The sequence below is a fragment of the Pangasianodon hypophthalmus genome, chromosome 18 (genome assembly GCF_027358585.1).
Source record: "Pangasianodon hypophthalmus isolate fPanHyp1 chromosome 18, fPanHyp1.pri, whole genome shotgun sequence".
NCBI classification, from domain to species: Eukaryota; Metazoa; Chordata; class Actinopteri; order Siluriformes; family Pangasiidae; genus Pangasianodon; species Pangasianodon hypophthalmus.
The window spans coordinates 4,035,297-4,052,288 of NC_069727.1; the positions used below are offsets into that span (position 1 = coordinate 4,035,297).

The 16,992-nt window shown below is 37.9% G+C and overlaps 1 protein-coding gene across 5 annotated transcripts in view; it reads right to left on the minus strand.

Annotated features, from left to right (window-relative positions):
* Nucleotides 1-16,992, minus strand: part of col7a1l (collagen type VII alpha 1-like) — a 99,393-nt gene that overhangs the window by 58,021 nt on the left and 24,380 nt on the right. For 4 of the 5 annotated variants that reach the window (XM_034313198.2, XM_026922928.3, XM_034313199.2 and 1 more), the window contains exons 17-37: nucleotides 16,596-16,745; nucleotides 13,576-13,716; nucleotides 13,124-13,270; nucleotides 12,899-13,018; nucleotides 11,510-11,656; nucleotides 10,692-10,928; nucleotides 10,086-10,225; nucleotides 8,274-8,397; nucleotides 8,019-8,162; nucleotides 7,139-7,326; nucleotides 5,668-5,745; nucleotides 5,558-5,575; nucleotides 5,410-5,436; nucleotides 5,240-5,308; nucleotides 4,518-4,598; nucleotides 4,381-4,407; nucleotides 4,179-4,223; nucleotides 1,973-2,041; nucleotides 1,750-1,845; nucleotides 573-599; nucleotides 437-490 (exon numbers count right to left, since the gene is read on the minus strand). In XM_034313198.2, coding sequence (XP_034169089.2) covers nucleotides 437-490; nucleotides 573-599; nucleotides 1,750-1,845; nucleotides 1,973-2,041; nucleotides 4,179-4,223; nucleotides 4,381-4,407; nucleotides 4,518-4,598; nucleotides 5,240-5,308; nucleotides 5,410-5,436; nucleotides 5,558-5,575; nucleotides 5,668-5,745; nucleotides 7,139-7,326; nucleotides 8,019-8,162; nucleotides 8,274-8,397; nucleotides 10,086-10,225; nucleotides 10,692-10,928; nucleotides 11,510-11,656; nucleotides 12,899-13,018; nucleotides 13,124-13,270; nucleotides 13,576-13,716; nucleotides 16,596-16,745 — 2,129 coding nt within the window. The remainder of the gene's footprint in view (nucleotides 1-436; nucleotides 491-572; nucleotides 600-1,749; nucleotides 1,846-1,972; nucleotides 2,042-4,178; nucleotides 4,224-4,380; nucleotides 4,408-4,517; nucleotides 4,599-5,239; nucleotides 5,309-5,409; nucleotides 5,437-5,557; nucleotides 5,576-5,667; nucleotides 5,746-7,138; nucleotides 7,327-8,018; nucleotides 8,163-8,273; nucleotides 8,398-10,085; nucleotides 10,226-10,691; nucleotides 10,929-11,509; nucleotides 11,657-12,898; nucleotides 13,019-13,123; nucleotides 13,271-13,575; nucleotides 13,717-16,595; nucleotides 16,746-16,992) is intronic. The other variant, XM_026922930.3, reaches the window with a different exon arrangement.

The window sequence follows — 16,992 nt, forward strand, 5'->3', positions numbered from 1 at the left end:
ATCTCACTAATGCTCTTGTAGCTGAATGGACACAAATCCCCACAGCCACGCTCCAACATCTAGTGGAAAGCTTCCCAGAAGAGTGGAGCTTATTATAACAGCAAAGGGGAATAGAATGGGATGGGTGTGATGGTCAGATTTCCATAAACTTCCACAAACTTGTAAAAATCTGAATGAACAATAGCAATGTGGTTGGCTTTTTATAAAATTAAAGTCATAACAAAAGATACAAACACCAGTCGCACCTGTAAACATAACCTTAACCTCAATAACTTCTTACCTGAGGTAATTCATTAGAATTGTTCCTAAATTGTAAGTTAGAGGCTATGCTGTTAAAAGATATGAGTTCCAGCAAAATTACAGATTGTATACAGTATGTTTATGAGTATCAAAAGCTTCTGAATTGTTGATAGAATTTAAGGATTTAAGAACTAACATTTTCTCCAACTTCCCCTTTTTCTCCTTTGGGTCCTGGCTTCCCGCGTGGACCCTAAAGAAAAGAAAATCCGTTTAAAATAAACACTTTCAACCAATTGTTAAATAAGAGCACATTTGTTGGGAAATTAACTCACTTTAAGGCCATGCTCTCCAGTCTCACCCTGTATTGGTATAAAACAGGAACATATTTCTCAAACACACCATTTTGATCATCAAAATTTACATTTCCAAGGCATGCTTTTAATCCTATCTTTAAAAAACAAAAGTATAGCACCAGGCAAAGTGCTTTGGTTTGTTTCCCCCTGCTTCAACAGCTTGTTAATTAGCCGATTAGTCAGATTGAGTGTTTTAAAGCAAATAAAACAACGAAATACACAGAGCAGGGTTCATCCAGGGGCAGGGCTGGAAAACACAACCAGCCACAGCAGCTACACACATTCCTGTGATTTGTCCTCTGTTTCTTGAAGTAATTACAGATCTCTTTACTTAACCATGATGCACTGATGTACTGATGTATTTCTAGAAAGAATGAATAACAAATTCTAACACAAAAATTGGAATTTGACATTTGACACTTTTAACTTTGTGCTGATTTTTCTAACAATGTTATCACTTATCACATTTTTAGTTTTCTTTTTTTGATGTTTAAAATTAAAATCTTGCACACATTTAAATAATAAAAAAACTATTTTTACATATTCTCCTCATTATCTGCGATGCAATGTTAATTTTTTTTTTTTAAAGCATAAGTTTAAGATAATTTAAACAAAAAAATTACAAATGACGTCTATTAAACTATTTTATTCTGGTGGTTTGGATGTTATAAAAATAGCTTAATGCACAAAAAGCTAATAAACTGCAAAAAAGAAAACATCTTGAATATAAGCAAATTTAGCTAAAATTTCTCATTTTAAGATTATTTTAAATTATATATTTATATAATAATATATAAAAATAACAAATAAATAAATGTAGATAAATTTACTTTTTTAAAGTGCTGATACTTATTGCTTATTTTACTCATTTATTTTCTAGAAATAACAAAAAAAAACAAAACAGCAAGATCAACATAATTTTATCATTTCTCATTTCTCAGTGAGAGAAATTTTAGACAAATTTGAATTTATTCAAGAGGTTTTACTTATTAATATTAAATTTTCGAAAATTTTCGAAAGCCAACTAAACAGGTGGCTTCCTGCCTTCATTCATTATTAGTAAGTACTGAATACTGTAAGTATTGTTGGCAAGTTTCTTTAACATTGTTGACCTTTAAAGACCAAACTTTTAAACCATTAGATTTAAACCATTTACCTTTATAGAAATGCCGGGAATGCCAGGTGGTCCAGGCTGCCCCGGGAGTCCTGGAGGTCCTGAGACCCCTGGTACACCTGGAGGCCCCTGAGGACCCTGTTATACAAAAAAAATACATACATTTCCAAACTGTGATATGTCAGCTATGATTGTATTAATATAATCATATGGAAATGTGCAAAAGAAAGTGAAGAGTCCAAAGAATCATTTTAAATAAACATACAGATGATCCTGGTTCTCCTTTACGTCCCGGGACAACATCCATGCTTCCCATTACATATCCAGGTTCTCCCTGCAAAACAGATCAAATCCCATTATCAGTCAGTGCTACATTTACAAATCCTAAAGTTATAAGCTAGCCGACCACGCGAGTAAAAGCTCCAGCATTGAAACTTAATCAACTAGGCTAAAAATGGTCGCTAGCTTAATGTAATAACAAACGGCGAGCTAGTTACGTGCATAAATACAGCCAACGAAGACACATTCCTTATCATCTCCTGATAACGTTTTTAATGCATCACATAAACAAAACCTCACTCGGTCATTGGCAAATCTCTCTTCTGTAATGTGAGATGTTGAATTTTCTCTGTGTGTTGCAAGAGAAAATATTATTTTGAGCCTGGTTAATTTTTTTTTTCTCTGCAAATATCTTTAACCATGAAGTGACTGTGTGTAGCAAGCAGGAGAGTTACTGTATATACTGTATATATATATATAGAGTCAGGTCTATAAATGTCTATAGATGTCTACCACAATATATTAGCATTATTAAATAAAAGTAATTAAATAATTAATGCAGACTTACAGCTTTAATTTGAGGGTATTTACATCCAAATCAGGTGATCGGTGTAGCAATTACAGCATACAATATGCGGTCCCCCTTGTTAAATAATGAATAGTAAGTGGACAAACTGACAATCATAAATTAAATAGTCATTTTTAATAATTGGTTTTCCGTGCTTAGTGGATCGTCACTTATTAGCTCTAGTAATGTTCTGCGTTCTGTTTCCTCTATTAAAAAGCTGCTTCTGATAGGATTGCTTCCAGCTTTCAGCTGCTTTAGTTCCTCTGCCCTCTCAACCTCTCAATATTTTTTGCATTGCCCATGATTTGTTTCATAATGAATCATGTTATTTAATGAATCATGTCATAATGAACCATGTTATTTAAATGCCTTAATTAAGCAATAGTCTCACACATGCTACAGGTCTTGATAAAAAAGTATTCTTGTTTCCAGTTCTTTTGAAATCGCCCCTTCTCACTGTTAACTTTGCATTTTTTTGTCTGTAGCCACGACTAAATATCATTCAGTAAATTAATTTGCAGGTGTATTCAGCGGAAAAAAGGCTCTTGCAATTTAGCTAATTGGTTTAACACAGTCTGCTGCCACCGTCAGATGAAAGGAAAAATTACAATGTGCTCACTGTGGGCAGTTAACATCTGCATTTGGACCCGGGGCCGGACTTTGGACACCCCTGCTCTAAATACTTTTAGACATGCATCTCTATGCTTTTTTTAGCAGAAAAGATTTGCCTGAGGTGTAGGAATAGAGACAATTGCAGTGCAGTTCATTGCTTTATGTGTAACTGTTGTTCCTGCTGCTTTCAGGTCTTCCTGCAACTCTTTTCGAATAACTGCTGGCTTCTCTTTTACCTTTCTTACCGTTAGTCTGAGAGAGTGCTGTGAAATCCTGCATGGCCCACCTGTCCGGGGATGATTAGTTGTGGTTTCATGAACTTTCCACTTGCTACGGCTCTGTAGCTTTTTCCATTCGAGTGCTGTTTAATAATGCTGTCCCTGAGAACTTTAGGAAGCTTCTTCACCTTCACCACAATTGCTACTTATTGCGTGAAATCTTCCCAACAAATGGCAACATCGTTTTTAATGACACCAGGTGCACTTGGCACAAGAACCTTTTTTTGGCAGAATTTATATCCAGAACTTGATTTTTTTTCCATGTAACCTTTACACATTTTACATATTTTAATATAATGTCCAAATAGTTTTAATATCCAGGTTAGTGTCTCGTTTTTTTTCTTTCTCTGGTTGCTTAAGTTGCTACTTATTGGTCCAGGCTACTGATTGGTCCTCCCCTTGCATCAAGTGAAAGCCGGTTGAAAGAATAACAGAGCAAAAAGTTAACTGTGTCCTCTACCACATTCATAAGGATTCTGATTTTGGCTTACTCAGTTCAACGGTTCAGTTTCTTGGATTTTTTTTAGTAGCAGCTAACTACACTATGTTGAGTTGATCTCAGCACTGCCAAGCTGCCACTGCTGGGCCACTGAGCAAGGCCCTTAACCCTCAACGGCTCAGTTGTATAAGTGAGATAAAATGTAAGTTGCTCTGGATAAGAGTGTCTGCCAAATGCCATAAATGTAAATGTAAGTACCAAATAGGACAGATAGCAGACTGTAAGTGAAACTTACCCTCTCCCCTCGCTGACCTTTTGGTCCTGTAATGCCAGGTGGTCCCTGTAAACATACCACAAGAAATAACATGTATTTGGAGCATGAAAGGTGTGTGACCAGGTCAAGCAACGAATTATTAGATTATAACACATAACTAAGAATGTGTCTAGTATAGATATATTTTTAATGAAAGGAACATGTGTTGTGATGAAATATTTACCATATCCCCAGAAACACCAGGAGGGCCCTGTGGAGAAATTATTCATATAATATATAATATTTCCATATTAGTAATTTCACAGAAGTTAGTGAAAATTTGATGAGTAAGTTTACTCAGCTGACTGATCAGTGCTTTACCCTCAGTCCAGCAGAACCAGGAGGTCCAGTTCGACCTGGTCGTCCTGGTACCCCAGGTATGCCATCTGTCCCAGGAAGACCCTGAAGACAAATTAATAGACGTTATACAGTACATCATTTAGAATTATATACATACATAGCTAAATACATAGCTTATCTCTTTTATCTCTTACTCAGAAAATGCTTTGTTTAGCCTCAGTGTAGTTTTCACTTCCAGGATCCCAGGTCCAGGATCAAAACCAAAGACCCAGCTGAGTAGCACATTACAAATTTTTTTCCCTGTTGCCTTTTTTATACTTTTATATATTTTTTTCTATTCATGGAACATAGCATCTACATAACATTTTCTGGATATTAAAACCTAATTTACAGATTATTTACAATAATATAATATCTATATTTATTATACAGACCAAACAAACGCATGTATGTGTTTTTGATAGTCATTTTGATAAGGCAGCAACTTTCATGTGCCTCCTTTTTCAGAAAAAAAATAAAGAATACAGGTTGGAACAAAGTGAACAGCACCACGCGAGTCACATAACAGCCAATATATTTTAAACTAGTAATAATAACTGCAGTACATCCTTTAATCAAATCAAACAACAAACAAGCTGCAACCAAATCCCATAATTAAAATGTCTGAACATAATGATCTTTAAATAAGTTACAAAGAAGAGAGTACAGATTTTATATTAAGTTTTGGCACAGGGTGTACTCACCCTCTCTCCTTTCTCCCCTTTAATCTTTAAGGTGAACAGATCGTAATCAGCACCATCTAGCTTCGGGCGCTGTGAACCAGATTCAAACGCAAGTTACTAGATCAGTAACACAACGAATCCTAATCATCTTAATAATGATATTAATAATCATCTTAATATGTCTAACATACCAGACCACCGTGTCCGAATGCATCCCCCTGTGTGTTTACAGATAGGTATATTACTACATTATATATATTACAATATGTATACATCGTATTACATTATATACAACTGATTAATTAATGAAGTAATGTAACAGTAGTGAAAAACCCCAACCTTTTCTCCTTTTTGACCCTGTATAAGGAAATTGAAAAAAAAAAAAACTAAATTAGCTATATTTAAATGACTGGTTTAGAGTATTGAATAGGTGCCGTATTAGACAATACCTTGCACTGGATTGGACAAGGCCCCTCAGGCTTTGGAATAGATACTGGGTCACTTGTTGGTATGTCCAGTTGGGCAGGCTATGAGCAAAGCAATGGTACAAAATAGTCACTTACAAACTAACAAATACATCTTAAGCTTAAGAACAGGTCCTCATAGAAAAGTAAACATGAAATGTCTCCTATTGTTGTGATTATAACACAAAAGTAAGCAGTAAGCTGATGAAAAGTAATGCTTTACCCAGTGGCTGAACAAAATATTCATTTTCATAAATTCCTCATTCACCATTCCATACATTTTAAATTTCATTGAAATACTAATTACCTCTTTTGAGTGACCAATGATTTTTAAAAAACATGTTGTTATTGGGTTTATTATATAAGCCAGTTTGACTTGCAGGACAGTTAATGACAGGGTTACCAGATTGGGCTAGTTTAAAAATACTTCCAAGGCTGGCAAGATCTTATTTCATAGCAACCAATCTGAATGCAACCAATAGCAATAGCAATCAATCTTAAATCTAATAAATTTCTGCAAAATGCAGACAGTATGTCTATGACGTACAGAACTAATTCTGTAAGATATATTGCAAAGTATGAGAGAGAATTAAGGGGTGTTATGGGCTGGATAATGAGATATGTGTTAAATAGTTGTTTCCCCATCGAAAGGCTGAGGGAAAGAAGAAAAATGTCTCCTATTTCCGGTGCCAATTTTCTAAACTAGTTTCAGGTCTTATGTGTTGTTTTTGAGATGGAATATTTCCGAAAAATTTTCAGGAGATGGAAAATTTTCTGAAACCTCAAGCACAGTTGAACAAAGGTTCGTCTAAAGCTGCTGGATAACTGTATGTTGCTGATTCTCAATTTCGTATTATGGGGTTACTCTAAAAATTAACTAGATAGTAGCCTATCTGGCTGTCTGCCCTCTTCTGCATACTCCAGCTCGCAGACTCCCATGTTTGGCTATTGTCGCTCTGATTGACAGGGGACAGAGTAACACCATCCTTTCCACCCATAGAGCACGGCCAATTCTGCTCTCTTGGCCTTTCTGCCATGGATTGCTGTGGAATCATGAGAATTCGAACACACAATCTCCTGATGGTATGGCAAACTCTTTTCCATTGTGCCAATTGGGAGCCCATGGGGTTGGGTTTGAGCAAGTACTGTCATGTCACTGCCAGCCTCACTTAAAAAACTCAGTTTCCCAGGATCCTCAGCAAATCATGCCATGATCTGAAGCACTCAATAACACAACCTACATTTTCAAATATCAACACCAGGTCGACCAGGTCAATATATAATCACACAATCTGTTATCATGCACAAAACCACACTAATCCCTTTAAACATCCTGGGCATCCATTCAGAGTGAAGTCTCACATGATTCAAAGCTATTTTTCTGATTAACATTTCGGTTCTGTATAGTGTACGAATTTGCCCTAGCCTAGTGTTCTCTGTTTGATGATGGAATTACCTCTTTATGGTGCTGAAACTCAGACATCAGAGCCTCACTGCAGATGCTGCCGATCAGCTCTCTCTCGATGGAAGGGAGATCATCAAAGTCAGTAGCATAGAAGACGTTCTTGTAGGTGGTGGGTGAAGCTATTTTTTTAAGTTCATGAATGTCAGCATTTGCGATACCAATGGCCAGCACACTCACACCTAAAACACACGTTAAGAAAACAGAGACTTGCTGATGTTTAATACTTTATTCTATAGTTATTATCAGTGCATTTGTGCATATATGTGTTTTTTATTTCTCCTGCATGATCACATGATTGAAACAAACTTCTATTTTAATGTTGTTTTGTCATATTTCCTGTCATATTTGTTTACGTTCATTCATTAAAAATCCTTCATGCACTTGTATGCTGTTTTTGAGTACTCTCGTATTTGAGTCCTGACAGTTTGTTACCTGATTGTGTTCACCTGTTCTGTGTTACTCCTTGATTAGTTTTTGTCATTGTATACCCGGCTGTTTCTTTGTGGCATTACAAAGTCTTAGTGAGCTATTGTACTGTTAATTAGTGCCTTGTTTCCTGTGTTACATTCTACTTCCTGGTTTTGAACTTAGTTCCCGCCCTATATTTATCCTGCCTGCCTGTGTTTTGACTTTCCCTAAGGATTCTGATTTCAATTTTTGGACTGCCCTAAACAATAGCATTACTGGGCACGCCTTGCTTTAAAATATATTGCTTATTAAGCTAAAATATATATGGTTCTTTCAACATGGTTGAGATTACATTCTTAAAAATACTAAAATACAGTACAACACACTCCATAATACGGCCGTGCTGGATAAAAGTGCCCAGCAGGTTGAGACCTTATAATGACACACAGCATGTGATATTGACCTAGAACATGTGCTACTCTGGAGGGTGGTTCCACATCATCCTGGGCTTTCCCATCTGTCACCAGCACCAACACGTGAGGAGCGTTCTGCCTCATCCCCAGAGACTCCCGGAACAGCTCCCTCAGAACATAACTGATCCCTCGACCTACACGTACAAAACAACACAGCATGAACATGCAGGTGTCTCAGATATTATTTGGATTATTAAAGCCTGATTTACTCATTTATGCATGTTTGCTTGTGTGTAGGTATTCACCTGTTTTGGTGTTTCCTCCTCCGTAGTGAACCTGCCTAAGTGCTCTAAGCACAGAGCTGCGATCTCTATGAGTGTTCAGGCTGAACTCGATCCTGGGCTGATCGCTGTAGTGAACCACAGCTATCTGAGCAAAACAAGTACAAATCCAGACCAATGCAGTAATTAGATACCAATAATGGATATTTTTGATTTCTAGTCACCACTCGGTTGCGCTGATATAATCAGGTGAACACAAGATAATTGAGTCCCATCTTTATGGAAGTCCCATCCTTATGCCCAATCCCAAAACCTGTATAGTGTGTACTTAGCATGACTTTTTACACTGACTTTTCTGCAATATCCTTGGTTTCGAAATGGAGTTTCTGAACACAGCCTAAGCCTGGTCTTGAAATAACTTGTGTACTCAAAATTTTCTAAGTTTCTAGGCTCAGATTAGGTTTATCTGCGTCTGGAGCAATGTACAGAATAGCATTAATGCATGTATGTCCTGTGTATTAAGACATCTTACAGTATTATGGATGATTCTGGATGAATGGTCAAAAGGTGTTGATTAATTTTCTATAACAGCAAATCTGACATTAGTGCAGCTGCAAATCACAGGTTTAGATTAAAATGCTCATTCTAATACATCGCTAATCTTTCTGTCACATCCATCACAGACAGTTCTCCACCATGCCACCAGAGGGCAACCTCCCCTGAGCTGTAGAGACTCTTATTTGTTTGTTCATTTAATTTCTTCTTTAGAGATTATTTAAAGCTAATGGACACCTAGCTATAAATCAAAGCCTTACTGACAGTTTGTTCATGCATGCCATTCCAGGCAAAAACAAATGACCACTTGCTTATGTTCTCAGTTCCTCTTGTTTTGGATTACCCTTACTTTATTTGTACCAATCTCTGTCAGTGACCTTGACCTTGCAACCGTTACACCCACTGAGTATTGTTATTTACTGCCTTATCCGTGTATCACCTGGAATAGTTTATGACTATGTATACTAGATTCTCGATTGCGATTGTGTCTGTAATAAACCTTCTACACATGGATCCTCACCATATCCCTGAGTTTCCTTCATTATATGTTTCTACTGTAACAAATTGTTTGGCGGACGCTTCACATAATCTAACTCTAATCATAAATGAGTTGTTTCAGAAAGTAAAATGTATCTTTGATTTGTAAGGTGATATTTAACATTTTTGAGGGAGCCTCCAGTGCTTTGTATCAGTCAGAGGTGTTTAAGGCAGCAGGGGTGCTGTAAAAGCTGAGAGAGGGACTGTGAAGCTGAGAGGGATTCGTTGAGAATGAGCGGGTAACAAATTATTGTCTACACCTGTATGTGGTTTTTACGGCAGCCTGTTTGTGTTTTTTCCTCGTTAGAAGGTTGGCAGACACCAGACAGAGATGGAGATGATGGTATCTGACCTAACCTGAGGTGAGCTGAACTGAAATTGAGACGAACAGTGGGACACTGCGATTGATATTATTTTGTTTTGTGTGTGCCGAAAGGCATAGCGCTGAAAAGCATGAATAAAAACAGCTTCATTCTCTCCATCCCCTGCCTCCTCCCCTATTAACCAGGGTTGTCACACTGTTCCTTTAAGTCTTCAGGACAGAAGAGTAACAAGCTGCATTTTTTGTCATATTAACAGGAGAACATGAGAAAATGACTGTTATAACATGTCATTCTATAATATATATATATATATATATATATATATATATATTTTAATGATAGCAAACTGCTCTGTTATAAGAGGAATAAAACATTTCAGGACATGCTGTCATGTTTTACCCATGCAGTGACATGGTCTTACCTGGGTGCCTTGTGGCCCAATTACAGGGAAATAAGTCACAATCCTAAACAAGAAGTCCTTCAGCTTGCCAAAGTTATTAGAACCGATGCTCCAGGACTCATCGACCAGAAACACAATGTCTGCTTTCACCCTGCCACACACTGAGACAGATTTACAGTGTATAACTTATTAAAAACAAATCTCAGTCCTTACACATCACTGTACACACAGTACATTAATAAGAAACTCATTTCTGCTCGGCTATCACAGCAAACCTAATGGCATTTAGGGGGAAAAGAGAATTTTTAAAGAGCTGTTTAGAGAAAATCTTGTACCAGCATTTGTATTTTCATACTCCTCGTCTCTGCAAACCATACCACCAATGATTTTCTAAAAGTGCCATTTTTAAAAGCATAGTGCTCACAGTTCACTGAACAGAAAAACACACACACACACACAAAACAGAACAGGAAATGGTGCAGCTGTTATGTCAGCAGTTTTGGATTAAAAGCAACCCATTAACTTAGATTTACACACATATTTGCATACCCAGTAATTAAATAGTTTAAGTAGCTCAAAGTTCAGTGTGTATTTGCGTCAGCGAGTATCTTCATGTATAAACATTACCAGGTCCAGATGGAGGGGTGTGAGCAGAGAGAGTGGTTTGGTCTCTAGCTACAGTGGTGAGCATGGTTATGGATTGGGCCGTTTTAGTGACGGCCAGGTTCGGCTTGGAGGCAGGGCTCTGAGTAGTGGTGGTCTTGCTGGTGTTATTAATGGCTGTACTGTTGATGCTGAATTCTTTGCTGGCTGGAACAGGGGCCAGTGTGGCAGGCTGGACAGGAACGAGGCGGGAGGCACCCACTATAGAATCACACACATAAAACACGTCAGTGTTTCAAGTTTATTGTCATGTGCACAAGTATAGAGTATAGCAATGAAATTCTTCCTTGCATGTTCTCTTACAAACCACTTTACAAACAATAGATACAACCCACCTTGTCTACACATTGCACAGTTACTCACATTACTGGTGAGTGCTGCAATATATAAAATAAATTGGGTGTTGTTTGTATACATACATGTATATATATATATATATATATATATATATATATATATATATATATATATTGTCACTCTCAAACATAAATGTACCAAACTGTACTCTTCCTTTTCTTAGATATTTTGCCTAGAAACCTTAACTGTAAAACAAAAAAAAATATTTAAGGTACATAATTGGACCTTAAGGACCACTACTAATTAAAACTAATTAAAGATACGCCACATATGCCTTCCAAAATAAACTATATATCCTAAAAGTACAAGGAAAAGTACCTTTATGCCTGAAGTTAAAATGTAAAAATATGTCCACTATACTTTCAGTGTCTAACAGATTTTTTATCATTATTATTTTAAAGTCTTTAAGCACCATCAGCTCTTACCGATCCGTTTGGTAATGGTTGAGACGGGACCCTCAACCTCTCCATAGAGGGGCCGAATGGTGAAGATGTAAGTTCTTCCATACTGCAGGTTTTTTATCTTAAATGAGGTGAAACCAGGGCCCAGTATTTCAGTGGTACTCTCAAGCTCTGTAGGAGTCAGTGAAGACAACCATTTCATAACAATTTATTTGGGGATTAAGACAGAGACCTTACACAAATATTGGCTAGTTAGCAGATAAATAATGAGAATGACAAGGATATAAACAAGGAATTTTTATTTCCTCTTTGCTCTTTCATTCATTCTTTAAGTTCAGTAAGCACTTCATCACAGTGAGGCTCAAAGTGGATCCGGAATCTACCCAAGAAACACGAGGTGGGAATACACACTAAATCAGACGCCAGTCCATCACAAGCTCCATTCACACACATGGGTAATTTAGTGTAGCCAATCCACCTTCTAGCATGTTTTTAGGAGGTGTGAGGAAACCTGAAACCCTGGAGGAAACCTAAGGGTCTGTTTTTTGTTTGTTTGTTTGTTTGTTATGCTTATTCCATTTCTGAATGATGTTTTTTACTGTTGGTCTGTTTTCACATTGTGTACTCCCTCAAGCTCTGTGAGAAGTCAATATTTTGTGTTTTGGATCTTGTGAAAGCTGTTTTCCTGATTCCCATTGACACTCGTAACTCGACTGCTCACAGCAAACAGCCTCAACGTTTGAACCTGTTTGAACTTTTCCTGTCTTCCACAAGCCTGAATAAAGTAAACATGTTTACACCTTAAGGAGGAACATTCAACTCACATTGAACAGCACATAAAATCTACAGTAAACAGCTGTAAAACATATGCATAGTAAAGTACTGTATTATCTTATGTAGTATAAAATAACACATACTCCAGTACATCTGCTCATTTGGCTGATGCTTTAAAAAAAAAAGTTACAATTGATCCAGGATACAATGGAGCTGAAGGTTAAGGGTCTTGCTCAAGGACCCAACCATAGACGTACCACATGTTCTCCCTATGGGTTTCACCAGTTTTCTCCCACATCTCAAAACCATGCTAGTAGGTCGACTGGCTATGCTAAATTGCCCCTAGGTGTGAATGAGTGTGTGCATGTGTGTGTGCATGGTGTCCTGAGATGAACTGGCATCCCATTCAAGGTGTATTAAAACTTCACGCACAATGCTCCCAGGGTTAGACTCCGGATTCACCACGACCCTGACCAAGACGAAGTGCTTACTGAAGATACCACTGGAATGTAAACCTTTGAGCTTGTTCACAGACTCAGCTGCTGTAATGTTGTGACTGGTTTTCAATAGTAAAACACTATAAAATGAGCAAGGATGTCTGATCATATAGTAAACCTAGCTGTAATCCAGAGATCGGACCTGATATGTGTCTCCAGGAGAGGAGATACCCGGAAGCTCCTGTAACTCTGGTCCAGTTCAGTGCAGTGCTATCATCAGTGATGTTCAGAGCACTGAAACCGTTCACTTTAGGAAGGTCCACTGTAACACAAAACCAAAGTAAATATTACCAAAAAAGTTACTATACCTTCATAACTGTTATGTGCTTTTCAATTTTTTTTAAATACGGAAAAGAAGCGGACTCACATGTCCGCGCTGTGACTGTAGCAGAACTTCCTTCCTGGTCCCTCACTAATGATGAGACCTGGATCTTGTAGGCGGAGCTGGCTGGCAGTCTGGTGATGGTGTATGACGTGATGGATGATGAAACCGTCACGCTCTTCTTTTCTCCACCTGAGAAAATGAGGGCTAGCGATGAGCAGTGAGAACCAGCTACACACAGTTACAATACTGTGCTGAACTACACACATAAATCAGTGTCTGATGAAAGACAATGAAACACCTAAGCTTTGATTAATACAGAAGATAGACATGCAAAATTATAAAGGACAGGATGTTGTCCAAGACTACAATTGATCAGTTTAGAGTTAAAGATCTTATTGGGGAAAAAAAGCCCACCGCTATCTGCCAGCACTGGGATTTGAACTCATTACCTCCTAATCGCTTGCTCAGAACCTTTCTCCGGTCTAAGTACCTACCATTAAAAGGGGTCCAGCTGATTTTGTAGCCAGTAACTCCAGGCGTTTTCCTCCAGGACAGACTGAAAGAGTTTACGCCAATATCAACCACTTTCAGTTCCCTTACTGTCTCGATCTGCTCTGAATCAATCGAGGAAGCTGCTGAAACACAGAAAACATATTTGTATAGCATGTTCATTCATTCATTCATTCATTCATTCATTCATTATTGCGTCCAATTTTCATGGTTGCTGGTTCCTGGTCAATCCAGACATCTCTATCTCCAGGTACAGATTCCAGCTCCTCCTGGTAGATCCTCAGAGAGTCCCAAACTAACTATGAGATATAATCTCTCCAGCAGATCCTGGGTCTGCCCTGGGGTCTCAGTGCAGTCAGACGTGCCTGATATTTCTCTAGAAAGCACTGACCAGGGACCATCCTTGTAAGGTGCCCAAAAGTCCTAAACAGGATCCTTTCAATTCAGAGGAGCAGTGGCTCTACTCCAAGGTTCTCCTGGACTGTTGAGCTCCTCACCGTATTACAGAGAGTAAACCCATTACCCCTCTATAATTTCCATCGTCTGTACTGGCAACCTTATTCTTTTGGTCACTACCCACAACATGACCATAGGTGAGGACAGGGACATAGATTGATCAGTAAACACAGAGCTTGAGTAAAATACAGAACATGAGAAAAATCTAAATAATCAGAACCAAAAGCGAGTATTTGTCTCTGTCAAAAACAGTTCAGAATGACAATTTTTTTTAAACAGCCTGAAATGACTATAGAGCATCTACAGATCTAAGCTGTGCTTTTTTATTTTTTAGGGATGGGTTGGATTATGGTATGTTTAAACCCCATAAACTCCCAGAATCCACTGATGGCTCCAGCCTTGCAGTCATCGCTCTCATAACTACATATATTTGTGTAACATCCAGCTCCACCGCCATAATCCACAACCCCCAATCCAGCCCGGATATTATAACTTTCTCACAAACCTGAACTTCAACACACCTGCTTCCTGTTTAATAATCAATTGCAAATCAGGTGCATTTAAGAAGATACTTCCACACTGTTCTCTGTTAGGTTTCATAATCTCTTTCTGATTTTACAGGCACTCATATATGAGTCTCTTTGAAAATCCATGAGGGAATCCCAAGGGCTGAGGTTGAAGGTGACAAGAATAACTTTATCTATAAAAACATTTTGCTTGAAAATGATTAAAAGCTACAGTACAGTCTGGTAAAGTACCAAAGCAGCAAAAGGCATGATATGAAAACTCGGGGTCTGAACAAATAGAAGGGTTAAGTACAGCAATGTAAAATCAAATCCATGGACTCCATCAAATCCACGGACTCCAAATAATAATAACATTATTTATGTTTTTCAAATAATATTTATTGGCGCGATAGCACTATCTGTTCCTGAACTTTCCACCTATAGAACACATTAGGTCTGAGTTAACTTTGGTGCTTGGACCCCTAAATATAAACAAACAAACAAACAAACAAAACTTAAAAAACCTAACTTAGTTATGCTTTCCGGACCCCCGGACCACTCTTCGAGAACCACTGAAGTACCAAATTAGACATTTAATTTTGCACTTCATAACCTATCCTACAATTCCACCTATCATTTAATATAATTTAGACGCCTGGGGTTTAGATTTGGTAAAAATCATGAACAACTCAACAACTGTTGGCATGTATAGACACAAATATTAAAATCATGCATAATTCCCATAATAAACCCTACTATTTGATCAGAATAAAATAACAAAAGCCTTATTTGACTTGTGAGGTCTACTCTTACGCTCACAAAGCACTGAGTTCACAAGTTCAACTCTTATCAAATGTCAAACAACAATTTTAAAGAAGTTTTTAAAAAGTATAGCAACACCCCATCTCATCCGGTTTGCTAAAAATAACGACCATCTGCTGGAGAGAGTTCTAATAATGGACTTAACAGCAAGCCAACAGTATGCTTCTGCTAAAAAAAAAATAGAAAATCCGGTCCACACGAAGTTATTCTGAATAAATGTGTTGTCGAGGTGGGGGGGAATCTCACAAATAAACTGTCTTGTTAAAAAATACCGCAGTATAGATGCGACTAAAAATGTCTTGGATAGCCGGCTTTGCTTTTTTCCCAGTGTGCAGCACATCCAACACATCAGCATAGGATGAGATGATAACAGTAATGCTGACAGACGTCCCACACAAACACACACACAGAAACACACACACACACACACACACACACAGAAACACACACACACAGAAACACACAGAGGGAACAAAAGTTAAAATACATGCTGCCATAGACAGCTGCAGCTTGAACTTGGGGACTAAAAATACAGGAGATGTCAATCAATCAGCTGATATCAGGGCATTTCTGTGGGAACAGCAGGCGGAACCTGTCCCAGTCCTTCCTGTCTGTGTGTGAAACCCACAATTAACTGATCAGCTATTTCCTCTTATGGCTTTGTTAAGTAAGAGCTGTCACCCAGTCATTCATCGTGCACTGATGCGCACAAAAGTGATATGCATCCTGATATGCTGAGACGTCTATGAGCGTACTATGAGTGTGTAGAGCCTTGGGGGGGGGGGGGGGGTATAAGGCTACAAGCTCAACTCCTAGGGCATCCGTTCATTCGAAGCATGCTATAGAAAGTGTACTGTAATACACTCTAAACCAGAATAAATTCATGATATATTTTGCTGCTACTTCTATCAGTCCTAGCTACAGTATATGTGAGATGGTCCAGGAAAACCCATCAGATATCACTGTGGGTGGATTCTAGCAAACAATAAAAAAAAAAAAACAGGTTTTGGCCAGATATTTTTTGTGTATAACATAATCATTGTTAAGAAACCATAAATATATTTCAACAAATTGACTCTTTCCATAGCTATCTTCCTGCAAAGATCAGCATTAATGTGGTTGATAGCTAGGAGATACATGCAAAATAGAAACCTTTGCGATGTGTGCAACACATTTACTCATCTCATTGTATGTGCTGATTTTTAAGTACATTTCGTTACCTGTCAGTTGTGTGAGAGAGATTTCTGGCCCCTCCATGTTCCCGTACAGGGCATGGATGCTGATGGTGTACAGTGTGTTTGGCTGGAGGCCGGTGACGCTGTGCTGTAAAACACTGTGGCCCACAAATCGGCTTTGTGCACTTACTCCCTCTGAGAGAGAAAAAAACACACACACACACACACACGCACAAACATACACACACGCACAGACCAGAATATTTTACAATGACGATAAAAACAAGCATAATATCTCAACTAAGAATATAACAGTCACAGTTTGTGGATATATATATATATATATATATATATATATATATATATATATATATATATATACACACACACCATCCACTTTATTAGGAACACCTGCACGTTCATGCAATTATCTAACCAGCCA